The sequence below is a fragment of the Hyla sarda genome, chromosome 11, assembly GCF_029499605.1.
Source record: "Hyla sarda isolate aHylSar1 chromosome 11, aHylSar1.hap1, whole genome shotgun sequence".
NCBI classification, from domain to species: Eukaryota; Metazoa; Chordata; class Amphibia; order Anura; family Hylidae; genus Hyla; species Hyla sarda.
In genome coordinates, this window is record NC_079199.1 from 87623260 (window position 1) to 87644198 (window position 20939).

General features: G+C 46.2%; 1 protein-coding gene across 1 annotated transcript; it reads left to right on the plus strand.

Annotated features, from left to right (window-relative positions):
• The first annotated feature begins 594 nt into the window (after positions 1-594).
• On the plus strand, positions 595-20544 carry ENSA (endosulfine alpha). The gene is made up of 3 exons (XM_056545582.1): positions 595-654; positions 12058-12183; positions 19477-20544. The coding sequence occupies exons 1-3, from the start codon at positions 598-600 to the stop codon at positions 19645-19647; spliced, it is 354 nt and encodes a 117-aa protein (XP_056401557.1). The 5' UTR covers positions 595-597; the 3' UTR covers positions 19648-20544.
• The last annotated feature ends 395 nt before the right edge of the window (positions 20545-20939 follow it).

The following is a 20939-nucleotide window of genomic DNA, read 5'->3' on the forward strand; positions in this document are numbered from 1 at the left end:
GATTTTCACTCAATTGTTGGTCCTGCTAATGGGAACAATGTACCTGCTGTGGAAAAAGTGCAGTAACTCCGTTCCCATGCGTTTCTGCAGGACTTGAGCTCTGAGTGTACGGTAGAGCGAGGGGGGCCTTTCTATATTTGCACAAAATTCATCAAATTTTGTTTTATATATATATATATATATATATATATATATATATATATATATATATATACATAAACACGACCTTACACAGTGACGGCTCCGGGTCCACTGACAGCACTGCTGATGCATCTCTCCCATGGCAACAGAATCCAGTCACGACCTATTTCTGATTGGCTGCCCTCATTCCCTATCCCGCCTCCACATCCCGCCGCCTCTTCTCATTGGTCGAGCTTGCTTCCGTCCCCGTTCGCTATTGGTCGACCATGACGTCAGCGCGCCCTCCGATTGGCTCCTTCATCTTTCTCCTAGGATAGGGGGACAGAGGAGGGGGGCGCTCCCCCCCCCTTGACCCAGGGCTGTGACGTCAGGCGCGGTAGTCGCCATTTTGGAGCGGTGAAGTCGGACGGACAGGGGCGCACCGTGGGAAAGTCGCCGTTCTCGTTCGCTGCTATCATGTCGGAGAAGTACGAAGGGGACGTGCAATTCGAGGAGACCGGCGAGGAGAAGCAGGTCAGGCCGCTCTTCAGGGTATCGGTAACGGAGGCAATGGTGCCAGGCTATAGAGATGGGGTGTAGGGGGCGGTATGGCGCCCCCCAGAGGACAGGTGATGGAAAGGGCATCAGGCCAGAGCTATGTGGGAGCTGTCAGTGCATCATGGGTGCGGGCTGTCACCTCAGGAGACCTGTCTGCTGCCATGTGGGTACCAGGGTGCATGCCCCCAACTATCTCCTATGTATGCCCCCCAATAAGAGTAATATATGTGGGATTGGGGCTGACTAACCACCATGTAATACACAGCTAGTGGTCTCAAAACTGTGGTCCTCCAGCTGTTCCAAAACTACAACTCCCAGCATGCCCGGACAGCCGTTGGCTGTCCGGGCATGCTGGGAGTTGTAGTTTTGCGGCAGCTTTAGAGAAAACGCTGCTGTAGAATATACTTCCCCATATGAAAAACCATATCTTAATATCTCCCTCCTAGATTGAGATCTGATCACTTGGACTTACAGGCCGGAAGCCTGAGGCTGCACCACTGAGACCTTCAGCGGACAACAAGGCCTCGTCAGGTTCTCCAGCCAGGTGCGGCGTTGTCACGGAGACCGTGTGTGTAGACAAATTACAATACAACAGTATGTAGGTCCTGCCTTGCTTTGGTAGTGGCTGTGGTGCAGCTCTCGGTAGTGCAGCTTCATAATTAGGGCCTGTAGCTCAGAACAGACTTAAAGGGGTACTCCGGCGCTAAGACATCTTATCCCCTATCCAAAGGATAGGGGATAAGATGCCTGATCGTGGGGGTCCCGCCGCTGGGGACCCCCGTGATCTTCCACGCCGCACCTCGTTAGAATCAGTCCCCGGATCGTGTTCGCTCCGGGTCTGATTACTATCAATCATGGGGACGGAGCATAGTGACGTCATGGCTCCGCCCCCATGTGATGTCGCGCTCCGCCCCCTCCTATAGGCTTGCATTGAGCTGTGGTCCGTCCTCGTGGACCTCCAGCGGTTCCGGAATCCGCTAAAGGTGGGTGCTGCATGGTAGATCCCGGGGGTCCCCAGCAGCGGGACCCTGGCGATCTGACATCTTATCCTTTGTATAGGGGATAAGATGTCTAGGGGCGGAGTACCCCTTTAAGGGAGATCTCCAGTCTTGCAAAACTTAGGCTAGGGGGTAAGTTTCAGATCCCAGCCCCAGCGGTCGGACCCCCCCTGCGATCTCCTGTACAGGGCCCCGGCTCGCTGGCCAGAGAGCGTGTACCGACCGCGGCACGAAGCGGCAGCAGACACTCCCCCTCTATACAATGCTATGGCAGAGCCGGAGATTGCCTAAGGCAGCGCTCCGGCTTTGCCATAGAGTTGTTTTGAGGGGGGGTGTCAACCACCGCTTCGTGCCGTGGTCGACACGCCCCCTTCACACGGAGATTGCGGGGAGTCCCAGCGGTTGGTTAGGATAGGGGATACGTTTTTCAAGACTGGAGATCTCCTTTAAAGGGGTACTCCGGTGGAAAACTATTTATTTTTTAAATGAACTGGTGCCAGAAAGTTATACAGATATGTAAATTACTTCTATTTAAAAAAAAAAAAATCTTAATCCTTCCAGTACTTATCAGCTGCTGTGTGCTCCAGAGGAAGTTGTGTAGTTCTTTCCAGTCTGACCACATTGCTCTCTGCTGACACCTCTGTCCATGTAAGGAACTGTCCAGAGTCGGAGCAAATCCCCATAGCAAACCTCTCCTGCTCTGGACAGTTCCTGACATGGACAGAGGCGTCAGCAGAGAGCACTGCGGACTAACTGGAAAGAACTACACAACTTTCTCTGGAGCATACAGCAGCTGATAAGTAGAGCTGGGCGGTGTGACCAAAAATGTGTATCACAGTATTTTTGTAACTTATGGCGGTTCCACGGTATAGAACGGTTACCCCCCCCCCCCAATTAATTATCAGCCCAGCGGGGTACTACTCAAATGTGTCACCCGCACTGCCCTCCTCCTTCTCTTTGTTGCGGGCCACCGGCGCTTGAACTCTATACTGTACGCCAGTGGTCTCCAATAGAGATGAGCGAACTTACAGTAAATTCGATTCGTCACGAACTTCTCGGCTCGGCAGTTGATGACTTATCCTGCATAAATTAGTTCATCTTTCCGGTGCTCCGGTGGGCTGGAAAAGGTGGATACAGTCCTAGGAAAGATTCTCCTAGGACTGTATCCACCTTTTCCAGCCCACGGGAGCACCTGAAGGCTGAACTAATTTATGCAGGATAAGGCATCAACTGCCGAGCCGAGAAGTTTGTGACGAATTGAATTTACTGTAAGTTCGCTCATCTCTAGTCTCCAACCTGCAGACCTTCAGATGTTGCAAAACTACAACTCCCAGCATGCCCGGACAGCCAACGGCTGTCCGGGCATGCTGGGAGTTGTAGTTTTGCAACAGCTGGAGGTTCGCAGGTTTGAGACCACTGCTGTACGTTGTATCCCTATGCCCGGGCTGCAAAAGATAAAGAAAATAAACTTTAACTTGCCTACGTTGGCTTTACGCTGGGGACGGGAACGTCGGAGAGCCGTCAGCCTATCACCGGCCGCAGCGATGTCCCGCCCCGACAGGTGATAGGCTGAGCCCACTGTCATGTAAGAAGCCGGCCAGCACTAGTACCTGGCACCACGGCCTTTCATCCTTATTAGAGATGAGCGAACTTACAGTAAATTCGATTCGTCACGAACTTCTCGGCTCGGCAGTTGATGTCTTTTCCTGCATAAATTAGTTCAGCTTTCCGGTGCTCCCGTGGGCTGGAAAAGGTGGATACAGTCCTAGGAGACTCTTTCCTAGGACTGTATCCACCTTTTCCAGCCCACCGGAAAGCTGAACTAATTTATGCAGGATAAAGTCATCAACTGCCGAGCCGAGAAGTTCGTGACGAATCGAATTTACTGTAAGTTCGCTCATCTCTAATCCTTATGTACTGAAGGCCATGGCACTTTATTTTTTATTTATGTGGGGGTTGGTGGGAGTCTGATCCCACTGGCAGCTGGAGGCAAACACTGGATGGGACAGGGAGCATGAAGGGAGAAATAAAACCATATAGGGGGAGACTTATCAAAACCCGTCCAGAGGAAAAGTCACTTCTTTCATTTTGCAGAGGCCTTGTCAAAAAGGAAAGCAGCGATCTGATTGGTTGCTATGGGCAACTCAGCAACTTTTCCTCCTGACGGGTTTTGATAAATGTTCCCCATAGGCCTTAGTTTTATCTAGCAGCAGCTTTTGTTGCCTGTCATGCCATGGCGTAGAATGGTTTGTGGAGTATATTGGATGACGCCCTCACCTTAGTATGGTAGATTAAAGGAGTAGTCCAGACCTAAAAAAAAACATATCCCCTAGATCGCAGGGGATCCGACTGCTGGGACCCCCCGTGATCTCTTGTACGGGGCTCTCCGGACCAATAGCGTGTGTCAATCACCACACGAAGTGGCGGCCGACACTCCCCCCAAAATACACAGAGGGGGGGAGAGGCGAAGATTGCTGAAGGCAGCCCCCTCCGCCTCTGCCATAGAGTTGTATTGAGGGGGTGTGTCAGCCGCCGCTTTGTGCAGTGGTCAACGTTCCCCCTTCTCGCGGGCTGCCGGGGCCCCGTATGGGAGATTGCAAGGGGTCCCTGCGGTTGAACCCCCCCCCCCCCCTCCCCACTATCTGAAACTTATCCCCTATCTTAGGATAGGGGATACGTTTTTCAGGACTGGATATCTCCTTTAATGCCAGCAGCCTCTTAGCCTGCCCTGTAGTTTGTGCACCTGGCATGAGGGGAGGGAGTCTACAATACAGTAACCCCCCCCCCCCCCCCCCCCCCCCCCGACCTACGATGGCCCCGACATACGATAATTTCAACATACGATGGCCTCTCAGAGGCAGCATCAACATACAATGCTTTTATATGTCGGGGCCATCGCATAAGCAGCTATCCGGCAGCGCTGACTGCTTCAGCTGACACCGGATAGCCGTTTACGGTGCCCTGTGTGCTCCGGTGATGTCACTTACCTGTCCTCGGGGCTCCGGCGCGTCCTCTTCGGGATCCCCTGCATCGTCGGCGCTCTCCATCGTCGTCATCACGTCGCTGCGCACGCCATCCCGTCATCCAATAGGAGCGGCGTGCGTAGCGACGTGATGGCGGCGATGGAGAGCGAGGATGCCGGGGAAGCAGAGGCCTTGCCGGAGCGTCGGGGACGCGGCGACAGCGATGGAGGGCGACATCCCGTGCAGCGGTGACGGTCCGGAGCGGCGGGGACAGGTGAGTTCAACTTCCTATACCAGTGGTCTTCAACCTGCGGACCTCCAGATGTTGCAAAACTACAACACCCAGCATGCCCGGACAGCCAACGGCTGTCCGGGCATGCTGGGTGTTGTAGTTTTGCAACATCTGGAGGTCCGCAGGTTGTAGACCACTGTCCTATACTTTACATTGCACGGATCCCTCAACATACAATGGTTTCAACAAACGATGGTCCATTTGGAACGGATTACCATGGTATGTTGAGGGACCACTGTATATATCACATATTAATGCTGTCCCTGGCACTTTAATAGCAGGGTAAATGCCCATGGGGTATATACTCCCAAGCTTGGGGATACATAGTTGGCAGCCATTCGAAGATCTTTGATGCCACAGCTGACATCTTAGGGGTTGTGCCCCGCTCCTGCCATAGATCTACGCATGCACTGGACTAAATGTATGTCCTGGTTCAGGGATAGACAGCCACCCACGAGGTACATTTTCTTTATTTGTTAAGGGGTTAAATAACGTTTTAGCTGCTGTTCACTGGTAGAGATGAGCGAACTTACAGTAAATTCGATTCGTCACGAACTTCTCGGCTCGGCAGTTGATGACTTATCCTGCATAAATGAGTTCAGCTTTCAGGTGCTCCCGTGGGCTGGAAAAGGTGGATACAGTCCTAGGAGACTCTTTCCTAGGACTGTATCCACCTTTTCCAGCCCACCGGAAAGCTGAACTAATTTATGCAGGAAAAGTCATCAACTGCCGAGCCGAGAAGTTCATGACGAATTGAATTTACTGTAAATTTGCTCATCTCTAGTTGTAGGGTATCCGCAGTACCTCAAACATTGGAACGTGAGGGTTTTATGACCTGTTATACATCACTAATACATTACCCATCTGGCATCTATTTTAATATTTTAGGTCTTAATTGAGTACTTATTAAAAGTTATATTTTAGGGGTATTCTAATAAGGGCGATTTACCCCGGCCTACGGCCCTGGAGTTTGGTTAATACGCAATTAAAGGGGTACTCTGTATTTTTAGGTCTTTTTAGGACAACTGGCTTGAGAAAATTAAACAGATTTGTAAATGACCTCTATTAAAAATTCTTAATCCCTCCAGTACTTATCAGCTGCTGTATACTACAGAGTAAAAGTCTTTTCTTTTAGAATTTCTTTTTTGTCTTGTCCACAGTGCTCTCTGCTGACACCTCTGTTCATGTCAGGAATTGTCCAGAGCAGGAGAAAATCCCTATAGGAAACCTATGCTGCTCTGGACACTTCCTGACATGGACAGAGGTGTCAGCAGAGAGCACTGTGAATTTTTTTTTGTCTTGTCCAAACAGAAGATGATTTTCTCTGTAGTATACAGCAGCTGATAAGTACTGGAAGGATTAAGATTTTTTTTTTTTTTTAATAGAAGCAATTTACAAATCTGTTTAACTTTCTGGCACCAGTTCATTAAAAAAAAAAAAAAAAAAGTTTTTTCCCTGACGGAGTACCCCTTTAACCCCTTAAGGACGCAGGACGTAAATGTGCGTCCTGGTGAGGTGGTACTTAACGCACCAGGACTTACATTTACGTCCTAAGCATAACCGCGGGCATCGGAGCGATGCCCGTGTCATGCGCGGCTGATCCCGGCTGCTGATAGCAGCCAGGGACCCGCCGGCAATGGCCGACGCCCGCGATCTCGCGGGCGTCCGCCATTAACCCCTCAGGTGCCGGGATCAATACAGATCCCGGCATCTGCGGCAGTTCGCGATTTAAATGAACGATCGGATCGCCCGCAGCGCTGCTGCGGGGATCCGATCATTCATAACGCCGCACGGAGGTCCCCTCTCCTTCCTCCGTGCGGCTCCCGGCGTCTCCTGCTCTGGTCTGTGATCGAGCAGACCAGAGCAGGAGATGACCGATAATACTGATCTGTTCTATGTCCTATACATAGAACAGATCAGTATTAGCAATCATGTGTAAAAAAAAATGTAAAAGTCAAAGTAAAAAAAAAGTGAAAAATCCCCTCCCCCAATAAAAAAGTAAAACGTCCGTTTTTTCCTATTTTACCCCCAAAAAGCATAAAAAACATTTTTTATAGACATATTTGGTATCGCCGCGTGCATAAATGTCCGAACTATTAAAATAAAATGTTAATGATCCCGTACGGTGAACGGCGTGAACGAAAAAAAATAAAAAAAAGTCCAAAATTCCTACTTTTTTAATACATTTTATAAAAAAAAAATTATAAAAAATATATTAAAAGTTTTTTATATGCAAATGTGGTATCAAAAAAAAGTACAGATCATGGCGCAAAAAATGAGCCCCCATACCGCTGCTTATACGGAAAAATAAAAAAGTTATAGGTCATCAAAATAAAGGGATTATAAACGTACTAATTTGGTTAAAAAGTTTGTGATTTTTTTTAAGCACAACAATAATATAAAAGTATATAATAATGGGTATCATTTTAATCATATTGACCCTCAGAATAAAGAACACACGTCACTTTTACCATAAATTGTACGGCGTGAAAACAAAACCTTCCAAAATTAGCAAAATTGCGTTTTTCGTTTTAATTTCCCCACAAAAATAGTGTTTTTTGGTTGCGCCATACATTTTATGATATAATGAGTGATGTCATTACAAAGGACAACTGGTCGCGCAAAAAACAAGCCCTCATACTAGTCTGTGGATGAAAATATAAAAGAGTTATGATTTTTAGAAGGCGAGGAGGAAATAATGAAAACGTAAAAATTAAATTGTCTGAGTCCTTAAGGCCAAAATGGGCTGAGTCCTTAAGGGGTTAAGAAGTACTTATCTGTACTAAACACAATGCAATGGCCCCAACTAGAGATGAGCGAACTTACAGTAAATTCGATTCGTCACAAACTTCCCGACTCGGCGGTTATCAGCTTTCAGATGCTCCCGTGGGCTGGAGACTCTTTCCTAGGACTGTATCCACCTTTTCCAGTCCACCGGAGCACTGGAAAGCTGAACTAATTCATGCAGGAAAAGTCATCAACTGCCGAGCCGAGAAGTTTGTGACTAATCAAATTTACTGTAAGTTCGCTCATCTCTAGCCCCCACTAATCTACCTGTGTTGCACATGCGAGAAGATAAGGCCTCTTCTTATGAATAAGTACATGCGTCCCTGGAATCCTCTGCAGGGCTGGGTGCTTGGGCTGCTTTTTTACTTTAGTCCCCTGCAGAGTAATGGCCCTGTGGGCTGTGTGCAGGCGTCTCGTCCATCTGATGGGGTCAGATAAGACTGAGACTTTCGTGCACAGAAGGATAAACGTTCTATTGGGAATCGCCATAGATGATCTGCTCTATTCGGTGCTGTAGAACAGTGTTTCCCAACCAGGGTGCCTCCAGCTGTTGCAAAACTACAACTCCCAGCATGCCCGGACAGCCGCAGGCTGTCCGGGCATGCTGGGGGTTGTAGTTTTGCAACAGCTGGAGGCACCCTGGTTGGGAAACACTGCCTAAGAGGGTGGAGCATGAACAGCCAAGTAACTAAGGATCGACCGATTATCGATTTGGCCGATATTTACGATTTGGGGTGTTATCGGTATCGGCAATAACCTTGCCGATAATCCGATAATGCACCGCCCCCCACCGCACCGCATCGCAGCCCCAATCGCCCCGGCCCTATTGCCTCCCCCATCCCCGGTTTTATAATTACCTGTTCCCGGGGTCCACGCTACTTCTGGCTCCTGCTGCGTCCTGCGTTACGCTGTGCGCAATGACGAGTGACGTCACCATCAGTGCGCACAGTGACAGCTCAGGAGGACGCAGCAGGAGCCAGATGTAAAGTGGACCCCGGGAACAGGTAATTATAAAACCGGGGATGGGGGAGGCAATGGGGTTGGGGCGGTTGCGGTGATAGGACTCAGGAGGACCCCGGACAGGCAGGGAGAGAGAAGCGGGCGGCGGCGGCGGTCTATGGCACCGCAAAAGCCGCTGCAGTTCATTGATTTAAAGCGCCCGCTTTAAATCTATGATCTGCAGCGGCGTCGCGGGGGGATAAATAGCCAATAAGTTATACCGGAATATCGGTATAAGTTATCGGCTATCAACCCTAACCTCCACAGATTATCGGTATCGGCCCTAAAAAAATCGATATAGGTCGATCGCTGGAGGCATTTTGGCTGGAAAACGCCACCATAGAGGAATCTATATGCAAGAGCAGATCGCCAAAATGGTGGGTGAAAATGTCCCCCCAAAATTTAAAATTCTATGTACATTATAATTATGCCCATCGTGTTATACTACATGTGAATGGATAGATGTATTCCTATTAAATCCAGTGAGAAATAATATAGGTTTTTTTTTTCTTCTTGTTTTTTTAATACCTAAAGCAGATCTTTTTACATTTCAGTGTGTGAACAAGGCCTCGTGCTGTATTTTGCCTGTAGGTTATCCGGGAATAGAAAAAATAGAGGTGATATTTTCCAAAAACAGCTCCACCCCCCCGTCCTCAGGTTGTGTGTGGTATTACAACTCTCCTCCGTTCACTTCAATGGAACTGAGCTGCAGTACCACACCTAACCTAAGGACAGGGGTGGTGCTGTCTTTGAAAGCTTTCAGCTCAGTTTTTCTATTCCTGGATAATCCCTGTAGAGTCCTGGGATTAAAAGGGTTTATACTTTGTAGAAGAAATGATTGTGAAGGACAAAGTAAAAGTGGTAATGTTACCGTAGTAGTGGTTGAGTGTACGTCCTCTTGCATGTGACCACTGAACTTAAAGGGGTACTCCGGTGGAAAACTTTATTTTTTATCAACTGGTGCCAGAGAGTTAAAGAGATTTGTAAATGACTTCCATTATAAAATCTTTATCCTTCCAGTACTTATTAGCAGCTGTGTGCTACAAAGGAAATTCTTTTCTTTTTGAATTTCTTTTTTTGTGCTCTCTGCTGACACCTCTGTCAGTGTCAGGAACTGTCCAGAGCAGCATAGGTTTGCAATGGGCTCCTGCTCTGGACAGTTCCTGATACGGGCATCAGGTGTCAGCAGAGAGCACTGTGAACAAGACAAAAAAGAAATTCAAAAAGAAAAGAATTTTCTCTTTCGTATACAGCTGCTAATAAGTTCTAGAAGGATAAAGATTTTTTAATAGAAGTGATTTACAAATCTGTTTAACTTTCTGGCACCAGTTGATTTAAAAACAAAAAAATATTTTCCACTGGAGTATCTCTTTAATGCCTGCATGGGAATGACAGGAAGGGTGAGTATAGGTTTTTAATTTTTTATTTTTTTTTAATTTTTTTTTTAAATAAAATATTTGCCAGGGAAGCATGAATATTTATTTCTAATTTGAAATCCATGTAAGGCCTCTTTTACACTGCCATTATGACACAGTAGTGTGACGATCTTCGGGGCCGCGGGGGAAGATAGCGGGAGAAAATATAAAGCATGCGCCTTCTTTCTCCCGCTACTCCTGCTGAAAAAAAGCAGCGCCCGACGGACCCCATTGACTATAACGATGGACCTGCTGTTGCCCCCATCAAAATGACGGCCGTTAAACTCAGCGGGGGGATTTTTTGACCATCCTTTTGCATCAGGTTTGTCTGTTTTTACTAATGTCTGTTATTTTTGCCGGCACAAAAGACTGTGCGTGCACTAATTTTTGGTCCGGCAAAAATAATGGTGAAAAAACGTACGTTAAAATTTTACATTGAAGTCTCTGGGAACCGGATGTTCAAAAAAAAAAAATCCGTTATTGACCTTTTTTTATTTCACATCGTTTTTTGTACTGAGCATGCTCAGTACAGCTTTACAACAAAGGGTTAAAAACCTGATAAAAAAAAACGGATGTAACTGGTAATAACGGATGATAACAGATGAACAACATCAGGTTTTTTTTAAAGAAAAAATCCATTAAAAATGACAATGATGGTCATCAGTTTAGGGATCGACCGATTATCGGTATGGCCGACATTAACGGCCGATAATCACGATTTTGGGCATTATCGGTATCGGCAATTACCTTGCCTATATTGCCCCACCCACCGCACCGCGTCGCACCCCCCACCGTAGTGCTGGGCTGTATACCGGTATGAACCGGATACCGTTTTTTTTCTCCCACGGTATGGATTTTTGCCCATACCGCTATACCGGTCGGGCCCCTCCCCCACCCTCCGAGTCGATAAAAAAAATTAAACTTACCCGTAATGGGGGTGGTCCGGGCCATCCTTCCTGTAGTGTCCGGCGGCATTCCGGGTGGAGGGTGAACCGGTCCGGGCTGTCCTTCTCCGGGGGTCCTCTTCTCCACTCCGGGCAGGCTCCGGCCTAGTACGCTGCATAGACGCCGCTACGCCATGACGCCAGGTGCGTAACTGCGCAGCGGCGTCTATGCAGTGTTACTAGGCCGGAGCCTGCCCGGAGTGGAGAAGATGACCCCCGGAGAAGGAAAGCCCGGAACGGTTCACCCTCCACCCGGAATGCCGCCGGACACTACAGGAAGGATGGATGGATGGCCCGGACCACCCTCCCCGGACGGTCCCTGCAGCAACTGGGAAGGCGAGTCAAGGTTCTGGGATGGACAGGGGTCTGTATAATATACTATACCTACAGTAGGCCCTCCAGCTGTTGCAAAACTACAACTCCCAGCATGCCCGGACAGCCAACGGCTGTCCGGGCATGCTGGGAGTAGTAGTTTTGCAACAGCTGGAGGCACCCCGCGGCGGGGGGAGCAGTGGCGTGATAGGTCTCAGGACCCCCGGACAGGCAGGGGGAGAGAAGCGGGTGGCGGCAGCGGCCTATGGCACCGCAAAAGCCACTGCAGATCATTGATTTAAAGCACTCGCTTTAAATCAATGATCTGCAGTGGTGTCGCAGGGGGATAAATAGCCGATAACTTATACTGGAATATCGGTATAAGTTATCGGCTATCGGCCCTATCCTCCACCGATTATCGGTATCGGCCCTAAAAAACAATATCGGTCGATCCCTACATCAGTTATCATCCGTTATCACCAGTTATTGCATCTGTTTTGTTTTTTTATCTGTTATTGTAAAATGGACCTAACCTGTGTAGATGTTCATTGGCAGCTGGGGGCTCTAGTTGGGGGTCCTGTGACTTGGGACCCTGATCTGCATAGATCTAGTAATAGAATGTAATACCCACATTTCTATTATTTCTGTTGTGCTTCTTGGTATATTTAGGACTCCCAGGAGAAGGAGGCCGTAACACCTGAAAAGGCCGAAGAGCAGAAGCTGAAGGCCAAATACCCCAATCTAGGGCAGAAACCTGGAGGCTCTGACTTTCTTATGAAGAGGCTTCAGAAAGGGGTAAGTTCTGAAGTGGACTATACGAAGCCTGCTGAAGAGTAACATCACAATTGGTGGTGCTTCCACGTGAAATAACGGAGATGTGCCAGCAATACAGACGAGGCTTTATCTCCTCACCCACTGATATTTCCTGACATTACTGATGTCCCCTCCAAATAATCCTGTGACTAAAGAACATTTACTTTCAGCACCTCTTTATACTTTGTGTTTTAAAAAGTAAGCAAATATATTACTTAATCTTGTACTAGTCCTGAGGTACTCCCTGTATTATTGCCCAGAAAGTATGTGCCGCCTCCAGGTATGTGCCGCCTCCAGGTATGTGCCGCCTCCCGGTGTGTGCCGCCTCCAGGTATGTGCCGCCTCCAGGTATGTGCCGCCTCCAGGGTTCACTGTTTGATCATCGTCTCCAGAGCTCGCCTGGTAGACTGCGTCTTGGAAAATGCAATTTTGACATTAACAACATAAGTAAAGGATGACTAATGTATAATATAGGCTGCAGCTGTCTTGTATAAGACATGTAATGTATGTATAAAGAGACTTCACCAGCAGAATAGTGAGTGCAGCTCTGGAGGACAATACAGGATATAACTCAGGATAAGTACACGATAAGTAATGTAATGTATGTACACAGTGACCTCACCAGCAGAATAGTGAGTACAGCTCTGGAGTATAATACAGGATATAACTCAGGATCAGTAACGGATAAGTAATGTAATGTATGTACACAGTGACCTCACCAGCAGAATAGTGAGTACAGCTCTGGGGTATAATTGCAGGATATAACTCAGGATCAGTGTAGGATAAGTAATATAATGTATGTACACAGTGACCCCACCAGCAGAATAGTGAGTACAGCTCTGGAGCATAATTGCAGGATATAACTCAGGATCAGTACAGGATAAGTAATGTATGTACACAGTGACCTCACCAGCAGAATAGTGAGTACAGCTCTGGAGCATAATTGCAGGATATAACTCAGGATCAGTACAGGATAAGTAATGTGACGTATGTACACAGTGACCTCACCAGCAGAATAGTGAGTACAGTTCTGGAGTATAATACAGGATGTAACTTGGGATCAGTACAAGATAAGTAATGTATTTGCAAAGTGAGCAGAATAGTAAGTGCAACTCTGGAGTATATGTTTCCCAACCAGGGTGCCTCCAACTGTTACAAAACTACAACTCCCAGCATGCCTGGACAGCTGGAGGCACCCTGGTTGGGGGAAAAACTGCTACAGGATGTAACTTTGGGGGCCATACAGACGAGTAATGTATGTACACTTGTGGTCAACAATATTTTCCAGCACTGAATATTAAGTTCACCATGTAAAGTATGTCCTGAAACCTGTGATTACAAATAAGTCTCCCTGTTTGTCTGTGATCACATGACTTCCTCAGCCTATAAATGTCAGCTTTTATGCTTAAAAAACGTTTTATTTCCTGTTTCTTGTTGACAATGACAAGATGGCTGTCTAAGCAAACCAGGAGCACTACTATCCGCATTCACAAGCAGTCTGAAGGGCACACAATCACCTCCAAAGACCTTGACATCCGGCTTCAGCAGTTCACAATGTTATTAGGAATTGCTACTCCTGGAACAGTAAAGAACCTTCTACCATGTGACTGAAAGAGGAAAATTGATGAGAGAACCCAGTTGAAACTTGGATGAAAATGGGGTTAACGACCAAGGACGTGTATACATGTCCTTGTGCTGTTAGCGGGGTACTGCGGGGGCTCCTGCGTCATGCCGGCCGGCCCCCAGCTGGTTCTTGTAGCTGGGGGCTGGCGTTAATAGCTGACATGCGGCGATCACCACGACTGGCTATTAACCCTTTAGATCGCGGCATCTAAAGAACCCTGTAAACACTCCCTGGTGGTCCAGTGGGGTGGATCATCCTCCCGCAGCGCAATTTGTGGGGGGCGATTCACTTATGAGGTAGTCATAGGGCTTACCTCTCCTTCTGTGTCTGCTGCTGCGCTGTGAATGATAATGCCTGGCAGGACCAGGCTTTATCAATCGAGCGCAGAGCACACAGATCAATGTGGTTTTATGGAACCACATTGATCTGTATGAGGAATCAAATGATTCCTCCTAAAAGTCATCTAAATTGCGTATAAAAAAATATATAAACATAATAAAAATAAACATAGGTGGTATTGCTGCAGAAATGTCCGAACTATAAAAATATAAGGTTAATTTTAACCGCACAGTCAATGGCGTACACGCAAAAAAAATTCCAATGTCCAAAATTGCATATTTTTGGTCACTTTGTATACCCTAAAAAAGTGATCAAAAAGACCGGTTCGAACAATCATGGTACCGATAAAAACTTCAGATCGGTGCAAAAAATGAGCCATCATTACACCCCATATATGGAAAAATAAGTTATAGGGGTCCGAAGAGGACAATTTTAAACATACTAATTTTGGTGCATGTAGTTATATATATTTTTTTTTTAAAGTAGTAGAATAAATAAAACCTATTATAAATTGGGTATCGTCGTAACCGTATGGATCTACAGAATAAATATATGGGGTCATTTTTACCGAAAAATGCACTCCGTAGAATCGGAAGCCCCCAAAAATTACAAAATGGAGTTTCATTTTAATTTTTTTTCCTATTTTGCCCCACAAATATTTTTTTTTCTGGGTTCGCCGTAAATTTTGCGGTGAAATGATTGATTTCATTACAAAGTACAATTGGTGGCGTAAAAAATAAGCCCTCCATATGGGTCTGTAGGTGCAAAATTGAAAGCATTATGGTTTTTAGAAGGTGATGAAGGAAAAATCAAAGTGGAAAAACCCGTGGTCCTAAAGGGGTTAAGGGTACGTTCACATGGGCGGATTACCTGCGGATTTTCCGCTGCGTATCTGCTGCGGAAAATCCTCAGCGGATTTTGCTACCATTGACTTCAATGGGTCCAAATAAAAATCTGCCTCTATTGCGGCTTTTCTGCTGACTCATTGAAGTCAATGGTAGCAAACTCCGCTGCGTATTTTCTGCAGCAGATACGCAGTGGAAAATCCGCAGGCAATCCGCCCATGTGAATGTACCCTAAAACCTCATAGAACATCCGAAGAACTTCAGGCAAAGCTGGAGACATTTGGAATGATGGGTTTTATGGGCCCGATATGCCACACACAGAAGTGCCAGTAATATTGACCACAACTGTATGTACATAGTGACGCCACCAGCAGGATAGTGAGCGCAGGATGGATCTTGGTATATAGGATAAGTAATGTACATAGTGACGCCACCAGCAGGATAGTGAGCGCAGGATGGATCTTGGTATATAGGATAAGTAATGTACATAGTGACGCCACCAGCAGGATAGTGAGCGCAGGATGGATCTTGGTATATAGGATAAGTAATGTACATAGTGACGCCACCAGCAGGATAGTGAGCGCAGGATGGATCTTGGTATATAGGATAAGTAATGTACATAGTGATGCCACCAGCAGGATAGTGAGCGCAGGATGGATCTTGGTATATAGGATAAGTAATGTACATAGTGACGCCACCAGCAGGATAGTGAGCGCAGGATGGATCTTGGTATATAGGATAAGTAATGTACATAGTTACGCCACCAGCAGGATAGTGAGCGCAGGATGGATCTTGGTATATAGGATAAGTAATGTAATGTACATAGTGACGCCACCAGCAGGATAGTGAGCGCAGGATGGATCTTGGTATATAGGATAAGTAATGTAATGTACATAGTGACACCACCAGCAGGATAGTGAGTGCAACTGATAAGTAATGTATGTACACAGTGAGCCCTCTAGCAGCTCTGGAGTACAGTGGTCCCTCAAGTTACAATGTTAATCGGTTCCAGGACGACCATTGTATGTTGAAACCATTGTATGTTGAGACCAGAACTCTATGGAAACCTGGTAATTGGTTCTGAAGCCCCAAAATGTCATCCAAAAACAGGAAAAAACGAGGAATAAAGAGAAATAAGTAGATAACTAATATAGATAAAGCAAATCCTTATATATAAAAGTAAGAAAGATCTGCTGGGAGCTGTAAATCACTGTCTATGACAGTGTTTCCCAACCAGGGTGCCTCCAGCTGTTGCAAAACTACAACTCCCAGCATGCCCGGACAGCCGTCGGCTGTCCGGGCATGCTGGGAGTTGTAGTTTTGCAACAGCTGGAGGCATCCTGGTTGGGAAACAAAGGTTTAAGTAGAGGACAGGAGCTTCTTCAGGGTCCTATACAGTACACACAGGGTCCCAAATGGAGCCGCCAATACTTGGTGTCCAAAGGAGCAGCTAACCCTGGCACAGGTAAGGAGTAGTACAGAACTTGTAGTTCCTCCCTGTACTGTAGGGGGCGCTACCAGACACCAGTCAGTGCATGCACTTCAGTAATACATGTGATTTACCAGTAAAATGTCCATTCTGATTGGTCAGTTCCTCCAGTTGTGACATGTCTCACAGATCTGGACTGTCTGTACATTGTATGTTGAGTCTGGTTTCAAGTTACAATGGTCCAGAAAAAAACATTGTATGTTGAAACTATTGTATGTTGAGGCCATTGTAAGTTGAGGGATCACTGTATAATACAGGATGTAATTTAGGATTTGTATAAGGTTGTATGGTGTGTTTACAAAACTAAGTAACCCTTTCAGTTCTCAAGCATTGTTTTATTGGTAGAGCTGGAACGCTTTGAACACCCAGCTCCTGAAATCCTGTGTATTCTACTCCATGCGGAGGTTTAGCAGTGTATACACCATATATTGGCTCCCTGGTGAGTTATGGCTCCGCACTGCAGACCTCTTATCTTTACTGGCCTTGGTAATCCACTGGTTAACCATTAATCAGAAGACGTGATATGTTGTCCTGTATTATACACCTAGTCCTCCCTCCTATAGATAGCGGAGGAACTGATCTTCACTGATCTACGGTACTATATCTCGTGTTTTGGGAACAGGTCACATTTAGCCACTATATACAGTGAGAACCGAAAAAGTCACAAGACCAGCAGTACAGATTCAACCTTTCCATGACCTATGAAACGCATGTTTGACTTGGACAAGAATATGGTTTATTGGGTTTGTAAAAGTGGGTGGAATATTACTGCTGGGGGTATATCGGTTGCTGGTGAGGAAATGTAACGCAACATGTTGGTTGTCTTTATATAATCGATAGGCTTTAGATACACAGCCCAAAACTGCTTTTATGTGTACATGTCACTTGCAAAAACTTTTTATATAATGTAGGTAATAACTATATATATATATATATATATATATATATATATATATATATATATATATATATATATATATACACACACACAGTGATCTCTCAACTTACAATGGCCTCAACATACAATAGTTTCAACATACAATGGTCTTTTCTGGACCATTGTAAATTGAAACCAGACTCAACATACAATGTACAGACAGTCCAGATCTGTGATACCTGTTAATGGCTGAAAGATCTGACCAATCAGAATGGGCATTTTACCGGGAAAACCCGTGTATTACTGAAGTGTATGCACTGACTGGTGTCTGGTAGCGCCCCCTACAGTATAGGGCGGTATTACATGTTCTGTACACTTTACCTGTGTTACTGAAGTGTATGCACTGACTGATGTCTGGTAGCGCCCCCTACAGTACAAGGAGGTATTACATGTTCTGTACACTTTACCTGTAGTACTGAAGCGTATGCACTGAATTCCTATCTGGTAGCGCCCCCTACAGTACAGGGAGGTATTACATGTTCTGTGCTCTTAACCTGTGCCAGGGTTAGCTGCTCCTTTGGACACCAGGTGAGGGCGGCTCCATTTTACTTTTTTAGGACATTGTATACTGTACCAGCCTTTGGCTGTCCGGGCATGCTGGGAGTTGTAGTTTTGCAACAGCTGGATGCTCCCTGCTTGGGAAACACTGACATAGACCGTGATTACAGCTCCCAGCAGATCTTTATTACTTTTATATGTAAGGATTTGTTTTATCTATATTAGTTATCTTACTACTTCTCACTTTTTCCTATTTTTGGATGACATTTTGGTGCCTTTTAAACCCAATTACCAGGTTTCCATAGAGTTCTGGTCTCAACATACAATGGTTTCAACATACAATGGTCGCCCTGGAACCAATTAATATTGTAACTTGAGGGACCACTGTATATTTTTAATATACATTGGTTAAAAAATAGTGTGTCCACAGGGGACAGGCAGGGCTCTGTGCACTGAGGCTCTGTGATAGAGATGAGCGAACTTACAGTAAATTCGATTTGTCACGAACTTCTCGGCTCGGCAGTTGTTGACTTATCCTGCATAAATTAGTTCAGCCTTCAGGTGCTCCGGTGGGCTGGAAAAGGTGGATTAATTCCTAGGAAAGAGTCTCCTAGGACTGTATCCACCTTTTCTAGCCCATCGGAGCACCGGAAAGCTGAACTAATTTATGCAGGATAAGTCATCAACTGCCGAGCTGAGAAGTTCGTGACAAATCAAATTTACTGTAAGTTCGCTCATCTCTACTCTGTGACATACTATGGGCTCACATATGAGGATGATAAACAGTCAGGATGCTGTACAGAGCCCTGCTTCTCCTGTCTTCACTTCCTATATTTTGTTCCCTCCACAGAGACACAGACAATAGCTGCAGGAACAGCATTTTTTTTCACCCAAAAATATTCAAATTTTGTAACCATTGTATATAAAAAATATACATATAATGATTAGAGATGAGCGAACTTACAGTAAATTCGATTCGTCACCAACTTCTCCGCTCGGCAGTTGATGACTTTTCCTGCATAAATTAGTTCAGCTTTCCGGTGCTCCGATGGGCTGGAAAAGGTGGATACAGTCCTAGGAGACTCTTTCCTAGGACTGTATCCACCTTTTCCAGCCCACCGGAGCACCGGAAAGCTGAACTAATTTATGCAGGAAAAGTCATCAACTGCCGAGCGGAGAAGTTCGTGAACGAATCGAATTTACTGTAAGTTCGCTCATCTCTAATAATGATGCTATCTACATTATATAAAAGGTTTTTGCAAACAGGTAGGTACACTCTTAGTTTTGTTTCGTCACACACTTCACCTTCAGGTCTAACTCCTTGGGGGATCAGCTGGTTTTGCGGTCTCCTTCCCTTGCCCCTGCCTTTTATAAGGATCACTATGTAGTGTTACTTGCCCCTGTTCTTATGCATGGCCATCTGAGGGTCCGCTTGTTTGCAGATCTCCACTTTGGCTCCGATGGTCCTCCAAGGTTTGCTTTTGCTTATATTGAAGCACTCGCCAGCTTCTGTCATATATATATATATTTTTTGTCTTTGCAGCAAAAGTACTTTGACTCGGGGGACTACAACATGGCAAAGGCCAAGATGAAGAACAAGCAGCTGCCCTGCGCCGGGCCGGATAAAAACCTCGTCACTGGTGACCACATCCCCACGCCACAGGACCTTCCACAGAGGAAATCTTCACTAGTTACCAGCAAGCTAGCAGGGTAGCTGCTCTCTCCACCACAGGACATGTCCGCAGTTCACTGTACCATAGAGCTGAGATGGCTGGACTCTGGCGTAGACGCGTCACCTTGTCAGCACTGGAAAGGCCGGTGCCTCATTGTCCTGCAATGCCACACTGGCCGTTCCTACGGTGACTGAGAATAAAGCGATTGTCGCTTTTAAGGCCTAAAAGATGCCGCCTGACTAGATAATCGCATTGGGTTAAAGGACAACGTGTGACGAGTTCTTGGTGCAGGAAATATGGCTGAAACAAATACCGGACTGCTTGTTATATAGTGTAAGATATATCTACGTTTTGCATTCCTTTTTGTGTGTGTGTGACACAGGCATGCCAGAGACTTGTCACATTGGCAACACCATACTTCCCGGGACATATACATTGGCCGATCACATTGGGGAAATACGTCGTCTGAGGCGAGGCCTGCGGCTCCGAAGCATTGCTTGGATGAAAGGGACACTTGCTATTGTGTAAAGATAATCATTGTCAAAACCTCCACCGTGTCTGTGAGTTACTCGAGATGCCAGCGGACGTGACTGAACCCTGTACTTTTGGCTTTGTCTATCTCTCTGTGCACATGGTACGTTGTGATAAGCCTGTATCTCGGCCCTGGTTTAGAAGGCCACCGTTATTTACTGAGTAAAACCCACATGTTCACAGTTTTAACAACATAACCTTCCACGGTCGTGAATATTCTTGTTGTATGTGCCCAGATAACGGGGAGCAGGAAACCGGCACATTGTCACAGTGCTGCAGCTGTGGTGTAGGCTGTATCTCGCGAAATAGGGAATCCACAGAACCGATTAAGACTTATTTTACTCTTGTTTCTTTTAGTTCAGTATTTTCCAACCCGGGGTGCCTCCAGCTGTTGCAAAACTACAGCTCCCAGCATGCTCGGACAGCCTTCGGCTGTCCGAGCATGATGGGAGTTGTAGTTTAGCAACAGCTGGAGGCACCCCGGGTTAGAAAAGACTGCTTTAGTCAATGCTAATGCAGCATAAGTGAACTGCCTCTTGTTCTATCTATATTTAATTCATGCATTATTCGTAGAGATGAGCGAACTTACAGTAAATTCGATTCGTCACGAACTTCTCGGCTCGGCGGTTGATGACTTTTCCTGCATAAATTAGTTCAGCTTTCAGGTGCTCCGGTGGGCTGGAAAAGGTGGATACAGTCCTAGGAGACTCTTTCCTAGGACTGTATCCACCTTTTCCAGCCCACCGGAGCACCTGAAAGCTGAACTAATTTACGCAGGATAAGTCATCAACTGCCGAGCCGA

What these genes read in the sequence shown, in the direction of transcription:
- ENSA (XM_056545582.1), top strand. Translation starts at nt 598, where the DNA reads ATGTCGGAGAAGTACGAAGGGGACGTGCAATTCGAGGAGACCGGCGAG. An exon ending in AGACCGGCGAGGAGAAGCAG is followed by an intron (nt 655 to 12,057) that starts GTCAGGCCGCTC and finishes TGGTATATTTAG; the next exon opens with GACTCCCAGGAGAAGGAGGC. An exon ending in TGAAGAGGCTTCAGAAAGGG is followed by an intron (nt 12,184 to 19,476) that starts GTAAGTTCTGAA and finishes TTGTCTTTGCAG; the next exon opens with CAAAAGTACTTTGACTCGGG.